General features: G+C 39.2%; 1 protein-coding gene across 5 annotated transcripts in view; it reads right to left on the bottom strand.

The window, feature by feature from the left end:
* Positions 1–25540, bottom strand: part of Scn2a (sodium voltage-gated channel alpha subunit 2) — a 140917-nt gene that overhangs the window by 50263 nt on the left and 65114 nt on the right. For all 5 annotated transcript variants that reach the window (XM_004651906.2, XM_004651907.2, XM_045146903.1 and 2 more), the window contains 7 exons: positions 25360–25423; positions 23559–23700; positions 23214–23420; positions 21830–22117; positions 9781–10128; positions 5583–5715; positions 943–1181 (listed from right to left, as the gene is read on the bottom strand). In XM_004651906.2, coding sequence (XP_004651963.2) covers positions 943–1181; positions 5583–5715; positions 9781–10128; positions 21830–22117; positions 23214–23420; positions 23559–23700; positions 25360–25423 — 1421 coding nt within the window. The remainder of the gene's footprint in view (positions 1–942; positions 1182–5582; positions 5716–9780; positions 10129–21829; positions 22118–23213; positions 23421–23558; positions 23701–25359; positions 25424–25540) is intronic.

Here is a 25540-nt window from a genome sequence, read left to right on the forward strand (position 1 = left end):
CACATATATTGAATACATACATACATACATACATATATATATATATATATATATATATATATATATATGCACACATATATATATGCCACAGTCCATAACATATTCTTTTTATTTTTTTGTTTATTTTATTTATATGAGAGCAACAGACACACAGAGAGAGGCAGATAGAGGGAGAATGTGTGCACCAGGGCTTCCAGCCACTGCAAACGAACTCCAGACACATGTGCCCCCTTGTGCATCTGACTAACGTGGGTCCTGAGGAATCGAGCCTTGAACCGGGGTCCTTAGGCTTCACAAGCCAGCACTTATCTGCTAAGCCATCTCTCCAGCCCCTGTTTTGTTTTGTTTTATTTTATTTTATTTTTTAGGTATCATCTCACTACATAACACAGACTGGTAGAATTGGTAACCTTATTGTCTTAGCCTACCAAGTACAAGGCAACAATCATCATTATTCTATTTAATAAACAATTTCAATTCATTTCTAAATCAAATTTTACATAAAACTTTTGAATCTAATGTACTACATTTAAAGGTAGCAACATTTTATTTATTTAATAATATTTTAAGTAAATATTTTACTTATTTAATAATAATTTGTTATTAAAAAGATATAGAACTTTGGCTAGGGAGATCACTCAGTGGTTAAAGACACTTGCTTGTAAAGCTTGATGTCCTGGATCCAGTTCTCCAGTTCCTCCGTAAAGCCAGCTGAACAGAGTGGTGCATGCATCTGGAGTCTGCTTGCAGTGCTAGGAGGCCCTGACATGTTTATATTCTCAATCTGCTCTCAAATACAAATAAATTAAAAAATACTTAAAAATTGTTGAATTTATGATTATGGCCAGTCAGTTGCCATTTCATTTGGAAGTGACATGTGAAGTGAAGAAAGGCAGCCCACAACCCCTTCCATCAGGAAAATGAACCCTTCATGGATCTTACCAGGTTCCCGACAGACAGCACACTGCTGAACTGCTCCGTCATGGGGTAGTGCTCCATGGCCATGAACAGCGTGTTTAAGACAATGCAGATGGTGATGGCCAGGTCCACAAATGGGTCCATCACAACCAGGTTGACAAGGTGTTTTACCTTTAGCCATGGTTTACAGCAATCCCAAATCAAACACATGTTAGCAAATTTATACCAGCAGGGTGGGCATTTCTGTCTGGATTCTTCAAGTTCTGGAAGAAAAAAGTATATATAAATATATATATACATATATATATATGCACATGACAACTCCTTCCAAAATAATCAGTCTTTGATTTAAATTAAATGTAATCTTTAAAAATAATCTAAGAGTGTTAAAAAGCATTATAAATTAATTAGATGAAAGAGCCAGCAAAAATTCAGAGTGGATTTGTGGTCACACAAAAGATAGATACAGGAAGGCTAGTACATGCTTCAAGATTTTCTCGAGTAAACATAGTTCCTAAGATTCAATCTTCAAAACTGAGTTTTAAGAATTATTGTTCTATAAGGCTACCAGAAACTAAGTGGCAGAATGTGTTAAGTATACTTAAGCTCACTTATGTTCCAGATAGAGCAAGAGCCACACACATTATCAAGAACTCTCTAGAAGTTATTCTAAAAAAACACAAAGGGGTCCCACTGAGTCTCAGTTTCTTGGATTCTAAGTCTGGATTCCATAGAGATTGATTATTGGTGTCACTGCTCTCAGCAAACAGCCTGACATTTGTAGCAAACTAATCACAATGGCTCTCATATTAAACTCCACAGCCCTCCTGCTCTCCACCCATGCAAGCTGAGTAGGGAGCACAAAAACAGAGAAAATGTTTTACCTAATGAACTGGGGACCTCACTGTTAGCGTAAATTAGTGTTTCTTTAAGTATTATCAATAAAACATAAGATTTGAAGAATGTCCATAAAATTCAAACATTTTCATGATAGCCATTTATTGTCATGGACTAAAATCTACATTGTATCAAACCTATGATACAAAATTTCATATTAAACTTTTTGTGAAAAAATATGACTTTGAAAAAGAATTTCAGCTAAATAGAATTTAGTATTGTTCTTTTTGATACTTGTTGACAAGATGTTTTCATCTTTTTGCAAAATTCAGTAATGAATAAACCTTTAAAGTGATTCCCATGTACCAAATATTGGCAAAGGCTTTTGGGAAATTGCCAGTAGAAAACTATTCTCTTCCTTTGATATGGGGTTCTTTTAATGAACGCTTGTCTAAGAGGTTTGTTGTTTTTGCTTATGTCTTGACTGTAAATTACCTGGCCTATCAGGTATGAGACCACCACTTCTTTGTACTGACATAGAGGTCTTCTCCGCTCATCCATGGCATATTGTCTCTGGTCAGTCATATCAGCATGACTATTGTGGCAACTAGAATATCCCTTCATACCTGGTATGATTGATGATCAACTGAACTTTATATGGGGTGAAGCAGAATATAAAATGCACAGATTTTTATGTTGCTAATAAAATTTTGCTGCTTTTTTCTGCCATAAAATACATCACTTCCCTAAACTGACTCATTGGTTTAGTTAAATTCCTTTAAAGATAGACACTTGAATTAGTCTCTTTGAATTCCAAAATTCTTCAAGTGGTCATTTTATTTCCGCTTCTTCTGATATGTAATTTGGTAAACAATAATGGATATTTGAGTTAAAACAGAGAAGAACAAAAAACTGTAATTATAATCTACTAATTTCTTCATAGATGCTGTTAAGGCTCCCAATTAACTTCATGTTTACAGAAACAGGTTAAAAGTAGGAAAATATAATTTGCAACAAATAATAAAAGAGAAAACATAAAATCTTGATCTACGTATGTCAGAATGCATTTTTTTTAAAAGTTATCCTGGGTGTGATTAGTAGATAAAGTAAAGCAAACAGGCAGAGCACAGAAAAAAAAAAAAATCAATCATAGAAGTTCAAAAGTGGAAATTGAGCAGGTGTTGGTTATGTTGACATTAGCAACAGCCGAAGCAAAGCAGCTTTTAAGTTCTAAAATAAAATCATTCAATTATTCATTCCACAAAAGAGGGCCTCATCCTTCGGAGCAAAGCAGGTTCTGAGGAGCAAAGCACAGCCACCTCTCCATTCTCCCCGTGCCTCTTCCCACGCGGCCGTCAGTCCTCACGTGTGTGCCTCTGGCAGGTTCACCTTGATTCCAACAGCGTGTCAAAGTTGCCCTCTAAACCCCACACCATCCTTCACAAACGTGTGGCCAGCAAACATTTATTTCTATTTAATTTTGCACTAAAGAAGCTTTAAATCCTTGCTTTTTCCTCATCTACAATTCCTTACTATGTTGGACAATGGAGACTTGGCTGTAGTTAGAAAGAAGGAAACAAAAGTTGCTGCAACAAGAAGCCTGGTGCAAAACAAGGAAGGGTGAAATAAATCTTTCAGAAAAAAAAAGTCTTTTAAATAAGAGATTATAGCAACCAAGAGACCTCCCCACCATGATCAAGAACCAAACAGCTTTGTCAGTTTTAGTTGCATGTAGGTGCTTAGGATTGCTTGGCACTAGCCATCCTCAACCTATATCACATTCAAAATGTTCACATAGAACTGAGTAAAGAAAAGCCAAGCTTTAGTCTATGCAACTGAGGCAAAACAAAATAAAACTTAGCCAACTGTCTCTCATGAAAATACAAACCACTGGATCTCACAAAATCTCTGAGGATATCCAGCACAAAACTCTCAGTCAGTTGCTTCCTAAGCTTTCCTAACTTCTAGACAAATCTTTTCATCCTAAGCAACTCCAGGAGGAATTCATGGTCAGCAATAGGAAGAATTCATGATAAGCAGCTCCGGGAACTTCCATGGAGAAAGATGTGGGTGCATTCCATTTTGAATTCTACCTTCATTCACGGACAAGTTTAATCTTGTGATAGTTTGATGTTTAATTTTTAAGGTAATTTCTAATGTTAGTTCAAACTTAATGCCATTAGAAGTGCAAAGTATGACTGTTGATGTAGACTTACCCTGTCTCCTTCTCTACTTCCTGCTCTGGGGAGTAGATATGTTGCTGACATCTGTAGCAGAACCACTGGCAGCTTCCTCTCAGTGGTTTTGCTATGGCAAGGAGCAGAAGACCAGAGACTCTTCAAAAGACTTTCCTGGAGGGACAGGGAGGAGCAAGCTACTGGCAGCTGGGGGAGAAGGAGTGCAAGCTAATGCAGGCGAGGTTGGGGAAGAATGTACTAGAGTTTAATATTCATTGAAATCAGTGAAAAGATTTCTGACTTCATTAGGTCATTATGAAAATTGGGTCTCATAATGCCTTGTCTACATTGGTATAGTTACCTACACTGTGAGGTTTTTATAGCTGTGACTTTAAGGCTTTTGGTATGGTAGGAATATCATGGGATATTTGCATTAAGACTTAAAAAAGAATTTTTCCACAGATCTATTCAGTCTTGGGAGAAAATGTAATGATCATCAAGAAAGGCATGGATATCCACATCCCCTCTCACTCTCATTTTCCTTTTATTTTCCTTTGACAGACATATAGGAGAAGGGGTGCAAGGGAGGCTTGTAAAAAATGAAGGGCTGGAACACATTTTTCATGAAAGCAGGAAGGGAAGACAGGGAGAGAAGGGAAGAGATGGCAAAGGAGGGGATTTTACATAAACACATTTTCCATGTAGTTGAAGTTGGAAGTTGTTTGAATTCACTTACAGTATGGAAAGGCAAAAACATGTGAATCAACAAGAATAGCACAACAGAACAATTAATAATGACAGTATTTCTTGACTATCCTCAGTATACCAAGTACTTATTTTACATGCCATATTTTGTTATATATGTCATATTTATATGCCAAACTTTATTTAGTCCATACAACAACTTTATGCCTGAATATTACTGTCTATATTTTACTTGAGGAAATGAAACTTCAAGTCACAAATTCCTATTTAATATGGAGCAAAGCCAGAAAGTGATCAAAGTTTAGGGTTTTCCTATAATTTTAATTTATTTATTATGAAATCTAGACTTGTAAGCATTATAACTATTCAATCTTCAGATAAAGAAAAGCTTATATATTACAATATCTTATAAACAAGTTAAATACACAGACATAATCTGCAAATAAAGGAAGGCTTATATATTGTAACATTTGGTAAGAGATAGAGAGTGACAGAAAGTAGAATTATGAAATCTTGAACACTTGGCTTCAAGAGGTGGTTATTAAATATTATTTTTCATTTTCCACTTACATTTCTAGTTAATTCAATGAATGTTATAATATGTTTCAAGCAGCTAATACAGTTCAAATGTGTTAGCATCATAACAGTGACAAGCATTTATCATTGCATTTTTTTAATGTCATCAACAAGCTTTAAAGGTTTAAAAGTTAATATCTGAAACTTGTGTTCCAAATGTACCTTGAATTTGCAGCAGTGTCCTGGAGGCTCAAAGGAAAATCTATATGAGAGAGTAGAATCTATATGTCATACATCAATTTGACTTTTACTTGACAGGAGAAATAATGATATGGGAACAAAATGAGAGGTTTTTCTTAGAACAGAAGTAAGAGGTTTTGCATCATTACTAACAGCCCCAAAGAGCTGCAGTGTACAGCACTGACATACCTTCCATTGTGTTGGTCAGGATGCTGGCCATACTCATTGCTCGTTGTCTTGATGTAGGATCTTCTAACAAATCCATGGAAACATGGTAAGAACTGGATCTTCTCTTCCTTATTTCTGTTTCAGTAGTTGTGCCCTAAAAATACACCAATTTTGGACAATAAAAGTAACCACTATTCTTGAGGACAGCAAACCCCAAAGCACTTCTATGGTAGATGCTACTTGAATAAAGGTTCACAGTGCTTTCTGCAGTGTCATTAGCTCATTGTGAAATTGCTGGAGTACATCAGAAAGCCCGTAAGATCCTGAACTTTTTTGGATGCCTCAGTTTGCCAGAGTGGACTTTTCTTTTCCCCTACTGTGGATTTTTGGTTGGAAGAATCATGACTGCTATTGATTAGATAAACTTTGAACATCTACCCAACATGAGCTTCAGGATGAGATGTATTGTTCTTTGATCTATTCCAAGGTTCAATTATTATGACACTACAGACATATATTCTTTTAGGTTTATATATGAAAAAATATGCAGTTTCCCTGTTGAGTAATAGTCCACCTAAAATATGAACTCTAGATGAAAATCCTCTTGTTTCTCAGAGACAGATAATGTTTTCTAACATCCGTAATAAAAGACTAATTTTTGTTTGTTTGTTTTTTTGAGGTAGGGTCTTGGTCTCTAGCCCAGGCTTACCTGAAAATCACAATTATCTCACAATGATCCATCTACCTCTGCCTCCCCAGTGCTAGGATTAAATGTGTGTGCCACCATGCCTGGTCAAAAGACTAAATCTTAAATAATCTGTAAATGCTTTCTTAAAAAATATTTTACTTGTTTGCAAGGACAGAGAAAGAGAGAGAGGAGGGAATAAGAGAGAGAAAGAGAAATAGACATGCCAGGGTTTCCTGCCACTGGAAGGAAAAAGCCCTCCAGATGCATCACTACTTTTTGTGCACCTGATTCCACATAGGTACTGGGGAACTGAGTCAGGGTAGTCAGGCCTTGCAAGCAAGTGTCTGTAACAGCTGAGCCATTTTTCCAGCCCCTAATCTATTTTTTTATTTTCTACTTACAAATTCTTCTATCTACACTCAACCTACTTTTGGCATTGAAACGCTAATGATACAGCACCAACTTAAAGGACTGTGATTTTCAGCCATCATAATGTGCTCTGATACTTTCTCATTGTAAAGTAAACTCACCAGGTTTCAAGATGGGTAGAAATTTGTTCCTGCTCAGGGCATTAAACAATGAAGTAAATTATAACAGGACAAAGGAAAGAACACAAGTGTGTCACATGTGGGTCTGACTGTGTTAGTAATAAACAAGTTCGCAGTTCTCTGAATGTGTTGCTGTTTCTAAAAGAGCAATGTGAGTGCTGTTCATCTAGCTTGACCTTATTGTGATGTGAACATTAATATTAGTGCTTGTTTGCTGACTTGCTTACCTTTAAAGCATATGTGGTCAAAACTAAAGTTTCTGCTCAATGGATGTGCTTATCTGTACTGATGATAAAAATCCATGAAGTCACTCTAAAATTAATTGTAAGGTAAATGTGAAGGAAACCTAACAAGAAAAGAGATAATCTCTTCATGAAATAACAACCAGACTTCGCAGATAGGAAAATATTTTGACTTATTAGAGAGATTTACTTTTAATAAAAAGTTTGGGGGGATGAGATCACATGAGTGTTAACCAATCTGTTCTGCTTTATACCAGAACACATGTAGAACTCTAGGTCTATTTAATTTTTAATGATAGATTCTAAAATCTCTAATGAAACTGCTGGTGAAATTATGTCTCAAGTTAAAGGTCTCAAGTGATTCCATGTGAAATACAGAAAACTGGGTGCTTTGTAAGGTGTCTTCTGCTCTCATGTGCAGTGTCCCAAAGCCTGTGTCACGTGTGCACCTTCTCCTGATCCTCAGTATAGCACCCTATCCCAAAGCAGTGACTTGAGACAGAAGCATGGATGTGCTAGAAGCAGCAACTTTGCTTTGATTTAAACAGGCCCACATCTTCATAAGGTTTATTCCATTCTTTCTGACAGGATGGGAGTTTTCTGATGACTATTGATACATGCTAGAGGATCCCAACAAATTGACATTCTCTTTATACTTGTTCAAAGAACCTGGGGTTTTCAGCCCAACTTTACTAAGATCTATCAGGTGCGTACATCACATGAAGTGCTTGCTAGGAAAAGAGATCTGCAGGTCTTATTCCTGACACAGCTTCAGTGTGAGTGGGTCTGGGAACATGTAGTAATACCTAGTATTAGAAGGAATCTGAGGAAAAACTGTGATGAAAGTGCTGAATGTGATTTGCATTTTGAGAAACACTGGTAAGTACTTGTTCTTGTCTTAATTATCTCTTCTTTTCCATTTGAGAAACTCCATGGAAAGTGGAATTTCAATGTGGATGGATTATAGGTTCAATAGCCAACATACCTGGGGCCAAATCTTAGCTCCAGCATGCACTGGACTCACTTTCCTCCTCTGGAGAATTGGCACAGCCTTAGTAACTAGCATACAGGGTGGTTTGAGGGTTAAGTGAATGAATACAGGTGAAGTACTCTGGATCATGTCTGGTATATAGTCGGCTATAGTTATTTTTATAAGAAAAGTTGCTATTTCCTCATCATTCTTACTATTTCCCTCACAGATCCTCTACTTTTCTCATGGCTTGCTTTCTTCCCAGGGCTCTTGGAAACCTTTCTGGAAGAAAAGGTTCAGGAGAAGCCATGACAAAAAAAAATAGTAAAAAGGGAAGAAGATCAATAGCTATTTTTATTTTTTTTAATTAATTAATTTATTTATTTGAGAGCGACAGACACAGAGAGAAAGACAGATAGAGGGAGAGAGAGAATGGGCACGCCAGGGCTTCCAGCCTCTGCAAACGAACTCCAGACGCGTGCGCCCCCTTGTGCATCTGGCTAACGTGGGGCCTGGGGAACCGAGCCTCGAACCGGGGTCCTTAGGCATCACAGGCAAGCGCTTAACCGCTAAGCCATCTCTCCAGCCCAATAGCTATTTTTATAACTCAAGAAGCTCCTCCATGAAGTGACTGGCAACTAACTCTATGCTATTTTAATGTGGCCTTGAAGTGCTTAATTAATCATACAAAGACTTTACTTTAACATGATTCTGAGAACTACAAAGTATAATAAAATGACATCGCCAGGGTACACTGGAAATGACACTTTATTTAATGCCAACAATCACAGCTCATAGTTCTATGCATGAGCTCAGTGATGCGTCCTGGTAAGTGCTATCTATTTAGTTGAAACTTCTTCCATAGGCCTCACTTGGGACTAGTTTGTTTATGAAAGGAAGTCAGGACAGTAATATAAAAGTTGAAATCAGCTCTCAAAATTATAACACATGCGTCTTTAAAAACTTCTTTCTGAGCAATTTCTTAACTGATTTGTAATGGTTGGGGCTGTTGGGGTAGGTACAAAAAATGCTACAACCCTTCCTTGCATCGTCAAGATAATGCTACACAATGGGGCTTAGATATACTTAGTAATACAATCTACTGAAAGTGCAAGTATTAATCGTGCATTTTAATTTGCTCGGTGTGTATATCTGTGAGAGCCTGTGGAGGGCAGAGGAGAGCCTCAAGTTAATGTGCTTGTATGTGTGTGTGTATCTGTGAGGTCCACTGGAAGGCAGAGGATAGCCTCAGGTTAGTGTGTGCATGTGTGTGTATGTACCAGTGAGAGCCTGTGGAGGCCAAAGGTCAGCCTTAGGCTTCCCAGGGGTCATCCTCATTGCCCTGGAACTCATCAACTTGGGTCCTCATGCTTGCAAGGCAAGTCCTTGGGAATGAACTATCACCTAGCCCCTAAATTGTTTTAAAGGAACAGTAATAGCAGAATCCTTGAGATGAATACTGGCATAGGCTATGCATATTAATTTTCTTACATTCAATTCCTACTAATTACACGGTATGCATGGCAAACACACTGGGCTTTCTGTTAAGTTCCATGCTGTGATGGTAATGAAGGGATATTTATAATTATTTCTCTGAAACTCATTCTATGGTGATTTTAATTGGTTTGTAGAAAACTAAGCATGTATAGAAAAGTTTGACAAAATGACTTCGCAGTTTGATAAAGCCAACTCCTGGCCTTGGACTAGCAGACTCGGGAAAATCTTTGGGTGCGCAAATCAAAGCCAGCAGCTGTGTTCTCACGGGCCTCACCTCGGGCAGGAGCTGGCCCACGGGCGACGTGAGCGCCGAAGGGCCCCCGACCAGCGAGACCACGCCGTTGCAGTCCACGGCGCTGTGCATCTTGCCGTTCATGGGCAGCGTGGGCATCCCCCGCGAGGCGCGGCTGGCCTGGCTGACGTTGCTGGGGCGCCGCTCCCCGTGTCTGTGCGGCACGAACAGAGAGTCCCGCCTGCTGTCGTTGTCCTCAAAGGTGCTGTGCTCGTCGTCCGCAAAGTCGTTCTCAGAGCCAATGTCCTTCGTGCGGCCTCTGAAGCTGAACAGGCTCGCCCTACTGTTGCGTCTTGGAGAGAAAAGAGAGCCTCGGATGCTCAGCAGAGACTAGAAATAACCAGAAGAGAAACGAAGCGAGGGTCAGGAAGGCGTCCTGGGAGACGGACTTCACTCCCTGGTTGGGTCGTTGGCTTCTCTAAGCCAGTGCAGGAGAGAACCAGGGCTCCTTTCCTCCACCAGTAATGGGGGCTCACCTCTCATTTCCCTTTACCTGCCTCCCTTCCCCTTTCTCCTGCTCTGTAATTTTCTTCCCTTTACCTGTGCCTTAGCAGAGTTATAAGTACACCCACAACACCGTCTTGTCTTGTGACTGACGCCCAGCACAGTGCTGCTGGGTTGCTGGGCCATTTTCTAGAAGCTAATGTCACTCAACAATTCAATAGAAAGCAATTAGTTACAAACCCACATTTAGATCTTTTGAAGCTAAAAATGTATGCAGCAAGAGTTTACAAGTGACCACACCCTGATGTGGATCTTCCCCCAGAGGAAAGTAAAATCCATCTTCCTAGTGGATCAGCTTAATTATAGTACAAGCAGCAGCTTCTCCCCTTCCCTTTGCATATTTTATAATGGTCTTCATGAATAAATTAAACAAATCAAGCTAAAATAACTGTGTGATTCACTCGCTGATTTCCACTCTTCTGTCTCAAGAAATGTGAACAACACCATATTAACAAAAACTTGATTTTCACCAAGAATATGATCACAGTCATTTACAATTTTTGTAACAATGACCTTGTCACTACCTCTGTACATTTTTCTCTGCCACAGAAACCCTGAGAATATATTACTTCTTGTATGTTATAAGTCTACTTTAATAATCTTGTAAACATGTCTTTTTTTAAAAACTTGGTCAGTATCTGCTAATCTCCTGTTGATGGTAACCCCCCAAATCCTTCTCAAGTCTTTGATCATTTAATTTGGGAGACACTCAATTTCTGATTCCAGAAGTGGGACAGAGTCCAGCTCAAGCCAATTGTTACATGAATAACACCTGTAGTAGAAGGAATGGCTTAAGGACTGGCATGGGATGCTGCTTGGCCCAGGGAGAGTAAATCCTTTCTTTGACAACTATTATGAAAGAGGCACTTTTGTAGTTGAGGTTGTGTGATTACTGGGTATAAATTCAGAGCTGCAAGGGGCATCCTGTCTCATAGGAGAAGAGCCTAGTCTGACATATGAAGAAAGACAGGCCATGGTTCTGACCTTTCCTTAAGCCAGCCTGCATTGTATGTCTATGAGTATCAACAGGAATGACACTAATTTGATCATGTAAACATGACTACTTTGGTCTTCTCTTCAAAGGATATAAAGGCACTGAAAATTATTTTCTACCTGTATAGCTTGTATAGTCCTTAACCAATAAGTATGCTTACCTTTTTAGTTTTTATTTATTTGAGAGAGAGAGAGGGTGTCATGGTGGTTTGATTCAGGTGTCCTCCATAAACTTAGGGGTTCTGAATGCTAGGATCCCAGCTGATGGAGATTTGGGAATTAATGCCTCCTGAAGGCAGTGTATTGCTGGGGATGGGCTTATGGGTGTTATAACCCGTTTCCACATGCCAGTGTTTGGCACACTCTCCTGTTACTAGGGTCCACCTTATGTTGGCCAAGGGGGGTGATGTGCACCCTCTGCTCATGTCATCGTTTTCCCTGCCATCATGGAGCTTATCCCCTCGAGCCTGTAAGCCAAATTAAACCTGTTCTTCCCACAAGCTGCTCTTGGTTGGTGATTTCTACCAGCAATGCGAACTTGACTGCAACAGTAAAGTGGTACCAAGGAGTGGGATTGCTGCTAGACACCTGACTGTGTGGCTTTGGCCTTTTGGAGCTGATTTTCAAGAGGAATGTGGAAGGATTTGAAAACTTGCAGTGCTGTAAGTACAGTTTGATGGACTATTCTGGTCAGAGTTGAAAGGCCTGAATGCAGTAAAAACTATGGACTGTGAGGTTTGGCTTATGAGGGTGAGAAAGAGCTTTTTGCCTGAACTGTGCTAGTAGCTTGTATGGGAAGTTTGCTGTCATGCCTGGGTCCCGAGAAGTAGTGTGGGGGTACTTTGCATAGAAATGAACTGGTGTGAGCAGAGGGATATGACATGGAAAGAAAAATCTTTGGGTGAACTGTTGCCTGTTCAGCTGCAATTAAGAGATTACAACCTTTCAGATTGGGCCAGCTGACCTGCATTAGGGCAAAAGGAAGAATGTAGACCTTTGAAGGGGTCTGAGTGCTCAAGAGGTGTCCTGTTCTTCAAATGGGTTCCCTACCTGGCATTGTGGAGTATAAGAAATTCAGAAAAGAGAGTGTCATTGAGTTTGCAATATGGTCTTGTGTTTTGGAAGTGGCCATAGGTGGTGTGAAGCAGGTTTGCTAGATGCCACCATGGAGACCCCATGGGGCCATGAGGATGAACTGTGGGTTTCAATAGAGACCCAATAGAGATGCTAGGACCACGAGCTGGCTGCCAAGGAGAGCTGCTGTCCCTGGATGAAGTTTTCCAGGACTGTGAGTAGCCTAGATGGAGGGGCGGAATTGAAACTCCAGAGACTTGTTTGCTGTTTAGAATTATCAGATTTGGAGACTTGTCACTGGCTAGAGTTGTTGGACTTGGAGGTAGTTTGGTGTTTGCCCTGTTTAAATCATGTATTGCTTGAGTATTTCTTTGCTATGCCCAATGCTATCTTTTACAGTGTTAATATTTATTCTGTGCCATTATGGGTTTTTTGGAGGGGGATTTTTGGTATTATGGCTCAGTTAAAAGATGATGAATATCATTAAGATTGCTAAAAAAACTATGAGGACTTTTGAAGATGGACTGAGTGCATCAAATTTTACATCATGGATGGCTAACAGTTTATAGGGGCCAGGGGCAGAAAGTGGTGGTTTGATTCAGGTGTTCCCCCAAAACTTAGGTGTTCTGAATGCTAGGATCCCAGTTGATGGAGATTTGGGAATTAATGCCTCCTGGAGGCAGTGTATTGTTGGGGGTGGGCTTTCGAGTATTATAGTCAGTTTCCCCATGCCAGTGTTTAGCATACTCTCCTGTTGCCGTGGTCTACTTGATGCTGGACAGGGGATTATGTTCACTTTGTGCTCATGCCATCATTTTCCCCTGCCATCGAGGAGCTTCCCCTCCAGCTTGTAAGCAAAAATAAACCTCTTTTTTTCCCACAAGCTGCTCTTGGTTGGGTGATTTCTACCAGCAGTGCAAACCTGACTGCAACAGGGGTGGAATATGAATGGGTACACTAAGGCCTCTGGCCACTGCAAATGAACTCCAGATGCATGCACCACTTTGTGCCATCTGGAATTACTTGGTATCTGGGTACTCAAATCTGGTCAGTAGGCTTTGCAAATAAACACCGTTAACCACTGAACCATGTCCCAGCCCACATATTTGTCAGATAATTGCTTTTTTCTCAGTCAGAAATGCAGTGTTGATAAGTGTAAAACACATGCCTGTGTCACATGATCTCATTCATCATTTACAAAAAGAAGTGTATCTAGAAGACATCTACTCCTTCAACATTCATCATTTCTCCCTCATCCTATCCTATTCAATAACCTACTGGTTCCCACTTGCTCAAAAAGGAAGGTAGAAAGGAATGCTTGGCCATGGAAAGAAAGTAAAATTATGTATATGAAACACTTTTAATAGAGTTTGTATCTTAACTACAAGTATCCCATAGGGCATTAGAGGGAAATCATTCCTATAAAATTGCACACAATATTTCCTAAGATTCAAAGGGGAACTAAGCCAGACAAGAGCATAGTTTATACAAGACAGTTATATTAAAAATAACTGCAATCATCTGTTAGCATCAACTGCTTTTGATTATTATGACTGTGTATTGCATATGTTGCCTGACGATGTTTAGTGTCTTTCCCAGTTGCTCTCCACTTGCACTGAGAGCTCCAGGTTTTCACTATCCTAGTCCATCAGCTTGCTCTAAGATCCCTTGTCCTGCACTCCCTAGTGCAAGGATTCCCGGTGAGATGCCATGCCCACTGGCATTTCTGAGGGTGATCTGATCCAAACTCCAGTCCTCAGGCTCATGTGGTAAGTTCTTTATCCACTCAGCCATTTCCCCAACCCAGATAAACTTCTACTTACAATAATTCCACAAATTCATAGTAACCAAATGCTGTGCCTAAAATAAAAGATGACCAAGAATAAGATTTTCCCCATCAATGAATATCTCATAATGCAAATGTCTGATTTACTACTGCACATTGGCATGGCACTAAGAAGGTCATCTGCATCATATAAAGGTTTCACAATAAAATATACAGATCACTGAGTCTTGGTAAGAGACTTTACTCTTGACTTGATTCCCTTCCCTCTCCCACACTTAAAAATCAAAGGGATGTCTAAGAAGTACTTTATATCACTACCTACTCTGCTGAGAAAATTATAATCTTTTAGGAAAAGCTACCATTACATAGTTTTCAAGATGAAAGCAGAAATAGTTATTAACACAATCTCTTTCTGATCCTATCACAATAAAATACAATTTTTTAATGGTTTGGGGCGTTTGATCTTTGAAAATCTTACAAAAGCTATCCATCACTGTACTGAGATAGAATATCTTTACCTGGGCTTGAAAAGTGGGGTTAGTACAATTTATAGGTTATCTTTTTTTCCCTCCTCTCCCTTCCTTGACAAATTAACCAAGTTTTTAACAAAGGGAGCTTGGTTTAAGGCATTCATATTTATTGGTTGATATTTAATTAACTATGCAGACATGCTGATTCATGCCAATAATTCCAGCACTGGGGAGTCTCAGGAAGGAGAATCAGGGCCAACCCAGGCTACAAACTGAATTCCTGGTCAGCCTGGGTAAAGTGAGACTCTACCTCAAAAAAAAAAAAAAAAAAAAGAACAAAAATATTTATATTAATGGAATAATAATAGTTGTAGATGCCAAACAATAAAGAAAAGTAACTGCTTGTATTTAGTTACACACTAATCTATTTAAGTTATATTTTAAATTTGAAGTCAACTGTAGTTTCTTCTAACTCATAATGTTACTTAGATTTAATGTATCAACAGATCTATGAAAATTTGCGTATATTAAATGTAAAATTATGTGAGGTTGTCGATAAACGGAGCCAAAAGGAAGAAAAATCCTGGATTTCATCACCAGTTTTAAAAGAGTCTTTTCAAGCTGCCTGAGAGGGAAGAAAGTTCAAGAGTTTCAATGTCAGGCCACGTTTGAATACTCTCTTAGTCCTTGTAACTGTAGGACATTGTTAATATTTAACTTCACTGAGCTAAATCTATAGTGGAAGCAATGCTCTGCAGCAGAACTGCTAGCATTTATCATCATAGAGTAAAAAGGACGCATATACTGAAGCCGCACCATAAGGTGAGTCTAGAGCTTGCAGACAGCTCTGACAACAATCCTAAGCTCCACGGGAAGCCCACAGTTCTTGAAAGCCTTAAAGTCCCGTGCAGGGATTTGGTGTGACAGTGACTTCCTCATAGCAGGCTCGTTTGGGAAAAGAAATTCATATTATTTCTTTTCATATCTCAAGGGCTATAGTCAGGCACTTGACTTAGGATCTGTTGTTTGAGATGCCCAGGGGCACAGAATAGTCACAACACAGAGAGCTTAGCAGCACACTGTACCAGGGTCTGGGTGGGAGGATGACGGGAGGCCAGAGCAGAGGTTTAAGCATCAATGAGCTCATGCTATGTGAAGAACAAGATCCCTCAGTTCGCAGCTTCAAATCTCCCAAAAGATGGCTTACTACTGAGCAGCTACTGCTCAAAGCACTGAGAAGGGCAGAGGAAGTGAGCCTTTCCCTTTGCTCCTTTCTTCTGCTGCAGTCCTCGGCGTTCTTTTTGCCACTTCTGCACTCTGATGCGCTTGCAGGTCACGCCCTGGTTTGGACATCTGCAGCCCTCACATTCACAAACTATGGGGTCCCTAGAGTCACTGGGAATCTGCTTGGTCCACAGCCTCCAAAGCACATCGAGGCTAGCAGCAGCTCACTGGTATGCAAAGAAGGGAAACTTCTAAAGTACACACAGCCCTGATCCTGACAACAAACTCTGACCAGCTTGGTCCTCACCAGGATCCAGCCTCAGCTACGTGGTGGGAACAGAGAATGCTACCACTTTCTCCAGATACAAGCCACTAACCTCCATGCCCAGTGTGACTGCTTCTGATATTAGAGGATCTGGAACGTACTTCTGCAAGTCTCTATTCTCTCCTTTTCTTGTAATTTTTCTTTTGACTATACATTTGAATTATTATTTTACTCTAAAAATAATTTCTGATTTCCTTTGAAACGATTTCATTTCAAATTCTGTTTTTGATATATATTTTTTTAAATTTTTATTTATTTATTTGAGAGCAACAGACACAGAGAGAAAGACAGATAGAGGGAGAGAGAGAGAATGGGCGTGCCAGGGCTTCCAGCCTCTGCAAACGAACTCCAGACGCGTGCGCCCCCTTGTGCATCTGGCTAACGTGGGACCTGGGGAACCGAGCCTCGAACCGGGGTCCTTAGGCTTCACAGGCAAACGCTTAACCGCTAAGCCATCTCTCCAGCCCTGTTTTTGATATTTTATAATCTGTTTCTTGCTCTTCCTTTTTTTCTTGTTTCCTCGTGTCATTTTTCTTTTCTCCTTTATTTCTGTAACCCTTGCTTCTTTCTTTTCCTCTTTCCCTACATCCAAGTTTTCATCCTTTTATGGTAATTAAATTTTCTTTATTAAATCTCAACTTTAGTCTGTTATTTTTGCCATTTTCTTTTCTGTGGCTGTCAATGGTGTATTAGTTGTATATAATTTCTGTATCTGGTTTTGTAAAATATGTTTTATATCTGACTTGATTTGTTGCTATTATGGCATTCTGATTATTTTTCCTACCTGAGCAGTGCTAGGAACTGAACCAATTAATGAATGTTTCTCACTAAAAAAGACTAATACAAAAGAGGAATAGTATCCACACTACATGTACACAAAATGCAAGATAGGAAGAAAAAATATGAAAGGCAAGGCAACACAGTTCCTCCAAAAGTTCTTCAGGCCTCAATTATCAAATCCAAAGATAATGAAAATTCAAACAATTCATCTTTAAAATGATTTAGCTTTAAAATGATCAGTGACCACAAAGAGGATTCAAATAAGTAGAAAAATAAAGAATTTAATTTGAGGGTTGAAGAGATGGCTCATTCAATAAAGTCTTTGCTGGGCAAGCATAAGAACCTAAGTTCAATCCCTAGTTCTTGTGGAAAAAACACTCATCATCTCAAGGAATATTGCAGAGGAGGGGTGGAAAGAATGTGAGTCACAGAGTGGGAAGCTATACTGTGAGGCATCATCTTCCCAAAGCTTGGTGCACTCATGACAGCACAGTGAAGATCAGTAACCCCACTCCCTGAGGGGGGCCATCAGTGGAATGGGAATGTGGAGAGAGAACATAAGAGCATTACTGGTTAGGAATATGATCAGTTGACAATATGCTAATAAAGGCCCCCACCAAAAAGGCTGAGCATACTGGCACACATTTGTAATTTCAGTGCTGGGGAGGCAGAAACAGGTAGGTCACTGGGGTCACTGGCCAACCTGTCTAGCTAAATGGTGAAGTTCCAGGTCAATGACAGATCTGTCTCAAAAAAATAGAAATAAAACAAAACAAAAAAAGGACAGCAATACTTAAGGTTATTTCTCTTGCCTCTAATTATACATACATATGCAGTACACCTGTAAATGCATGTGCATGTGCACGCACATGAACATTATACATACACATCTGTTAAGACTTGGAAAAGAACTCCAGAAACTTGGATGAGGGATTTAGTTAAGAGACAGAGATGCTGAAGAAAACATAGGAAAGGTGGAAATGGAAAAATTGAGTAATCAGATAAAGATCACATAGGAAAGTGTCACTGGTAGAGTGTGCTGGTGGAGGAAGGAAGCCAACTGAGGGCCACGAACATTTAGAATCTACCATAGAGCCAACTGGAGATTAACCACACCATGCCATATTACAGGTAAAAAATTAATACTGAAATATGAAGACAGACTATGGATTGCTGCTAGATAGAGGTTCCTGCTTATGTAACAAGGCAAAAACAATCAAGGTAACAGCAGATTATTCTGCAGAAGTCCTTGAGGGCCAGAAGAGCCTAAATGTTACTAAAATGACAACATCCAGTAAACTTGTTCTTTAAGAATGAAAGAGACAAAGGCTTTCCATGGACTAAAGCACTTCATGACTGCTAACACACAAATGAAGTTGATACTTAAAGAAGTATTGCACATATAAGATGAGGTAAGGTGCACACAATCATGATAGCATGGGAAAGATTAACCTTTACTCTGAGAATACATAAACACATGAGAATCAGGAAAGAATGAAGCATTAAAATCTCATTAGTTGATAAACTCAGTTAATCAGAAAAACTCAAAAAATAATTTAAGGGGGCTGGAGAGATGGCTCAGTGGTTAAGGTGCTTGCCTGTAAAACTTAATAGCACACGTTTGATTCCTCAGTACCCGTGTGAAAATAGAAGCACAAAGTGGCACAAGCATATGGAGTTTGTAGCAGCTGGAAGCCCTGGAGTGCCCATATTCATTCCCCCCTCCTTGGAAATAAATAAAAAAATATTTAAAATATAGTGTAAGTATAGTCCAACTTTCATAGGCAAATGCAATATAGCACATAATCAAGAGCAAAACTACATGCAGAAAAAAACTTTGATAAAATTCAGCACCCTTCCTTATATCTTAGCACAATAAAGCCCACATACAAAAAGAGCTGTATATAAAATTGTACCAAATAGATAAAAACTGAAAGCATTCTCAAGAATGAGACAAGGAGTCCATTCTCATAACTCTTATTAAAATAGTGCTTGAGATCAGGAGAGATGGCTAAGGGGTTAAAGGCACCACTTACTTGTAAAATAGTGCTTGTATCCTTAGAACAAGAAGTCAAGGGATAGAAATACAGGACTATAAATAAAAAATAAAAAGTCAAATAATCTCTACTTGCCCATAGCATAATCCTATAGTTAAGTATATGCTTGGATTATATAAATACCTTCAATGAAGTAGCAAGATACAAATCTACATATACAAAAATCAGTAGCTGTTTTATGTACCAATAATGGATATTCTGGAAAGAAAAATGAAAAGAACAATCCTATTCCCAGTAGTAAATAAAAAGTAAATAATATTGAAGAATAAATCAAATTGAGGAGACGGCAGTCCTGTATAATAAAAACTATAAGATACAGGAAACTGAAGTCAAAGAAGCCACCAGAAGATGGAAAGGCTTGCTATGTTTATGAGCGCTGATAAGAATTAATATTGTCAAAATGGCCATATTATTTAAACTGATCTAGAGATTCAATGCAGTCTTCATCAAAAGTCAACAACATTCTTTCCTAGAGTTAGGAACAGTAATGCCAAAGTTTCTGTTTATGCATAAAAGACCCAAAATACTCAAAGTAATCCTAAGTAGAAGCAGCAATGCAGTACCTGACTTCAAATTGCACTGGAACCATATTAAACCAGACAGCATGGAACTGGCATAAAAGACATGTAGACCAAAGAAGTAGAGTAGAGGGACTCAAGAAATAAACCAATATCTATAGCCATCATCATGCTCAAAACATACATTGAAAAAAATACAGCCTCTTTCAACAAATGGTGTGGGGAAAACTGTATCAAAATGTACAAGAATGAAACAGACCCCAATCTCTCATTCTGTATGAAAATCCATCAAATGAATTAGAGACTTTATAGAAAAATCTCAAACTTTGAAACTGCCAGAGAAAAGCACTTTAGGATACAAACATAAATGACTGTTTTCTATAAAGGACCCAAACAACTGAGAAAATAATTGCAAGAATTAATGAATGGGATGGCATTGAGTTAAAAAGCTTCTCCATAGCAAAGAAAACAATGACAGATGGAAGACTCAGCCTGAACAATGGGGAAAAGCTTTGCCAGCCATTTATGTGACAGGGGACTAATACACAGAATACATAAAGAACTTAAAAATGTAAATGTGAAAAGACAAATAATAAGTGAGCAGATGAACTGGACTGAGAGTTCTTACAAAAGGACAAAAGGCCAGTAAATACAAAACAAAATTCAGTATCTTTAGCCATCATGAAAGTCAAAATTATATTTCGGTTCTATTTCATCTCAGTCCAAAAAAGGTTCATAAAAACATCACAACAGTTTGTAATAAGAAAATACAACCCACCAACGCTGGCAAGCATAGAGGGAAAGGAACTCTTCCTTATACATTGCTCATAGGGATATTAATTAATCCAGTTACTATGGATATCAATAGGGAGGGTCATCAAAAAGTTAAAAATAGAACTACCATATGATACCACTCCAGGGCATATGGCCAAAAGAATTTAGTTGAGCATACCATAGAGATACCCCAATTACTATAGCAGTACTCATAGTCCTGAATGTATGAACTCAGCATAGGTGTCCATTAACAGATAAATGAATGAAAACTTGCAGTCTATACACAACGGAGTGTGTTAGTCATAAACAACAAACTGTGGCTTGCAGGAAAATGAATAGAACTGGATATCATAAGTGAAGAAAGCCAGAAACAGAAAGACAAACACTTCATATGTAGAATTTAAATAAGATAAACAGGATATCAAGGGATGTTGTTTGGGAACTGGGAGAAAATGAAGGAGACCAAGAGAGAAATGGATGATGCAATTTATTATACATACATTGTGAAAATCATCACAATGAAGCTATTATTTTGTACAATTATCACATGCTAACATATACACATCGAATTCCACTATGTGCATGTAAGTCAGGCACTCAACAAAACATATAGCCCTCCATTCATACCTGTGAAAATCTTCAATGATAAATAAATGAGGGGCTTATTCGATAATTGTAATGAGGGGCTTACACAATGTACTTTGCCCCGTAAGGTGTAAGCAAGTGCGTTATTATCACTGTCATCATTGTAGATACTGAGTTTTCTTTCACTCATGGTGGAATTGCCATCTGAGGCACTGTATTTCTGAGAATTCTCTGGGAAATTTTTAAAAGAAATGATTTTAAAATTTAAATTTCCAACAGCTTGTAGGAGTAAATAAGCCAGAATCATGTAGAGAATGTTTTCCTGCAGAATATAAATCAGCATATTCTTTGAATGCAAGGCCTTGCTTAATATGAGACACAGAAAAAATCAAGTATAATTGAACATCCCTGCTCAGCATCATAAATCTTTAGTGCATGGTTCCATATGACTTTTGTCTACCCTTTAAGAAAAATATTGTTTCATCTGCCTTTGAAACACGGGCACAAAGAATGCATTCTGCGTGTGAGTTTTCACATGGATGGGGACAACCGCACAGATGGCCTGAATGCATCCCTTGTCTACTTCTGGTTACCTGCCACTCAGAAAACCAACAGTTCACTGGTCCAGGCACAGTAGCTAGGAAGGGATGGGGACCATCTGCTGATCATTTTCCTTGTGGATATCTGCCTGGAAAGCCTTAAGTCTCTAACAGAACCTCAAAAACCACAAACCAATTCAAGCTCAGTGGGAATGTGAAAGTGTCTTTTGTCGTTCTGAAAAGCTGTAAAACTCCCAGGATCTCTGAGGAGACTGAGAAAGTACATGATGCCCAGGGCCCCTCTAAGAGCACTGTGCTGTCCAGAGAGCTGGACCCACCACACACCTGCACAGTTTTTGTAACCACATCATGACAGTGTGGTCTACTTCACCTGTCACTCACCTGGTGTGGGGAGGAAAACCTCTGGTCATACGTCAGCCTGCTGCCTTCTAAGGAGAAGCGGAAGCCCTTCCTCCTGACGCTGTCTTCTGATGCAGATTTTCGTACCACGTCCTCTTTCTCTTCCTCTCCACACTGCTCTTTCTGCTTCTTTTTCTTTCTTCTGTTTTTCAGCTCCTTTTCACTTTTGGAGCTCAACTTAGACGCCACTGAAGAGCTCTCAGAGAACACGCCTAGCCCCCCAGCACCGCTGAAGTCTCTGGATTCAGCAGAGGCCGCAGCAGCCGCTGCCTGGGAAAGCACACGGGAAACATCAGTGATGCCCAGCCTCAAGTCCTAGTCCTACACCATCCTTTCTGTAATATAACAGATACAGTCTTCACAAAACAAGTAGAAGACAGTTCCACTAAAGTGACCAAAGAATAAAATCCCCATAACACATGTGAAAGGAAAAAAACCTTCAAACTCTGGCTTCATGATGTGTACTGTACTATGTAACTATAAATAAGGTGTTATAATGGCTTTCCAATTATTTAAATGAGATTTTAAATAAGTAAATGAAGAGATAAGTTTTAAGGTTTTCTATTTATACCTCACAGGCTTTGCACTCATTTCCACTTATCAACGACTTCTAGTGTCAAATTGAATTATGAAATGTTATTCAGCCAAATATCTTTGTCCAGGTCATGTTGTTTTGTAACTTTTTGAGGCGGGGTCTCATCCTAGCCCAGCTTATCTGTAGTTCCAGGCTGGCCTTGAACTCACAGCAGTCCTCATACCTTTGCCTCTGAAGTGCTGGGATGAAAGGCCACTTACTTATACTTACTTACTTTATTTTCAAGGCTCATCAAGTATAAATTAAAGGAGTTACAATGTAAGTGTCATGGAATGTTAGGATATTAGTGATTTCTTGATATAACCTATAAAACCTATGTCAGCATATGTCATGCACAGAAGAACAAATGTTGGATACAACTTTGCCTTTCCAAACTCTATGGCATCAATTCCTCAGTTTGACTTGGGTTCTCTGGCATGTACCACTTCTACTGACATTCTGATTAAGGAGCAACTATAACTGAAATTTTCTTCCTCAGAAGACTAAGGAAACAATTCAATTGCAATCTCTCCTTGCTTTGTGAACTTGAGCAAATGAAGATATTGGTAGCTAGTTTCCCCAAGACATCACAAGGGAGGAACAGTGTCATGGAAAAGCAACTGTAACTAACCGTGTTTAGCTGTCATTAATATCTGTAGTAATCACCAAGTCACTACGTTCTGCTAATGGACAAGCAGGTTGCTAGCAGCACACTCATGCCTGTAGTGTCAACAGCAGCAAGTAGGTTAGAGAATGCAGAGAGAAAAATGTCCCTAGGCTTGCAAACCCTACCTGAGCTTCTTCTTGCTGCTTTTTAAGCTGCTCAAGCATCTGCTGAAATTCAGCCTCCTTTTGCTCAGCCTCTTCCAGTGTGGCCTGATTCTGCTCCTCATAGGCCATGGCCACCACAGCCAGGATCAAATTTATAAGGTAGAATGAGCCCAAGAAGATGACCAAAACAAAAAAGATCATGTATGTCTTCCCAGCAGCACGCAGTGTCTGTGAAAATGGAAGAGACATTTTAATGAATGAGACATAGGCTGCTACAAACCCACACTCTGAGCAATAAAAGACTTGCAGCAATTCTCTTGCTCCTGCATTCAAGCCTCCCCAAAGAATCATTATGACTGTTCTCACCAGTTGATAAAGGTTTTCCCAGAAGTCTTGAGTCATGAGACGAAATAGGGACAAGAAGGCCCAGCTAAATGTGTCAAAACTCGTGTAGCCATAGTTGGGGTTTCTCCCAGCCTTCACACAGATGTAGCCTTCAGGGCACTGGCTGTAATTAGGTTACAGCAAACAGAGGAAGTCAGGAGCTTCAAGTTTGCTAGATTTTAATCTATGTTGTACAGGTACCAGGACAAGCCTGTTTCTCACCCACTGAGGACATATGCCTACACTAGAGGACTAGTTTATATAGTACCAAAAGTTGTATCCAGTTTATTCTGATAAATTTTCTGATTCCTAATTGTAGTCAAGTTTATCATATATTCATATGAAAACAGTCAATTTATTTGGGACAGGGCTGAGTGAACCAGGCACCTAATGTATAAGAATAGACTGATAAAAAAAAGCCTACTTCAAAAAACTTCAGATATTCAATAAGATACTTTATGTTAAACCTGAACAGGTTTACTTTACTTATCACTACAGTCTGGAGATAAAAGCAGCACATTTAAAAAAATTATTTATTTCTTTATCTATTTGTAAGCAAAAAGAGACAGAGAAGAGGGAGAAAGAAAGAGGGAGGGAGGGAGAGAAGGAGAGGGAGAGAGAGAGAGAAAGAGAGAGAGAGACAGAGAGAAAGAGAGAGAGAGAGAGAGAAGGAGGAGGAGGAGAAGAAGAGAGAATGAATGACTATGAGAATGTGTGTGCCAGGGCTTCTAGCTGCTGCAAACTAACTCCAGACACATTCACAACTTTGTGCATGTGGCTTTATGTGGGTACTGAGGAAATGAGCCCAGGTCATTAGGCTTGGTAGGCAAGTACCTTAACCATTGAGTCATCTCTCTAGTCCAGCAGCCCCTTACCCATGCCCTTTTATTTTGGTGAGGTAGGGTCTCGCTTTAGTCCAGGCTAACCTAGAATTTACTCTGTAGTCTCAGCATGGCTTTAAACTCATGGTGATCCTCCTACCTCTGCCTCCCAAGTGCTGGGATTAAAGGTGTGCCACCACACCTAGCCAGCAGCACATTTTTGATCAGAGGAGCCAAATACAAATTGTATCATTGAGAATTTTGGTACAGGTATTCTTTATACATATCTACAATGTTAACACAGAAAAAACATTAGATTTTTACCTATTGCCTATTACAAACATCAGTATGATACCAATCATGATCAAAAACTATTGGAGTGACATCTTCATTAGTGCATTTAACCCTATTATTACAATACCCACTTATCATATGATAATGAACAAAAGCAGGAAATGACAGGATACTGTGGAGCCAAAATTAGAATCTGTCCAGATGCTTCACACACTGTTTTCCATTTTAAATCATGTTGCTGAAAGTATGGTGGACAGACGGTTACCATGGACCAGACAGTATCGTGATCTTAAGAAATTTTACATTTTAAGCCAAGTAGATTACATTAGCATAAGTAAAAGATCACATACAAACAAGTATATGCTTATGAATTCTATTAACTCAAGCTTCTTACAGCTTATGTATCTGTAGTCCTTTTCTATTTTCCATCATGCTAATTTTTAAAAGATTAGAGGTGACCTAGTATGGAAAAATAATTGCTGCATATGAGCGTGTGAAGGAGGGGAGAATCCACACTTATCCTGCCTGGTCTCAGAGTCAGCGTGAAGGGCAATTTATGGCAGGCTTTGAATGAGAACTGAATGGCAGCCCAGGGGTAGGAGGTGGCGGGTTATTGAGGTCAAGGGAGCAGCAGGGAGGACTGGGAACCAGTAGAGAGCACAACTTACCCTGCATCCGAGCTGTTGCCACAAAGCAGAGCATCATTTTGCCCTTCCAAAAAATAAAAATGACCTATTTAAAGAGCAAGGGACAGAATCATTAAAAGGCCTTTGAAATGCTTTAGCACTGAATTCAGATAACACAGCTTATAAATGTGTTCAAGCAATACAAGATAATTGATATTCATGG

The sequence above is a fragment of the Jaculus jaculus genome, chromosome 4, assembly GCF_020740685.1.
Source record: "Jaculus jaculus isolate mJacJac1 chromosome 4, mJacJac1.mat.Y.cur, whole genome shotgun sequence".
Taxonomy (NCBI): Eukaryota; Metazoa; Chordata; class Mammalia; order Rodentia; family Dipodidae; genus Jaculus; species Jaculus jaculus.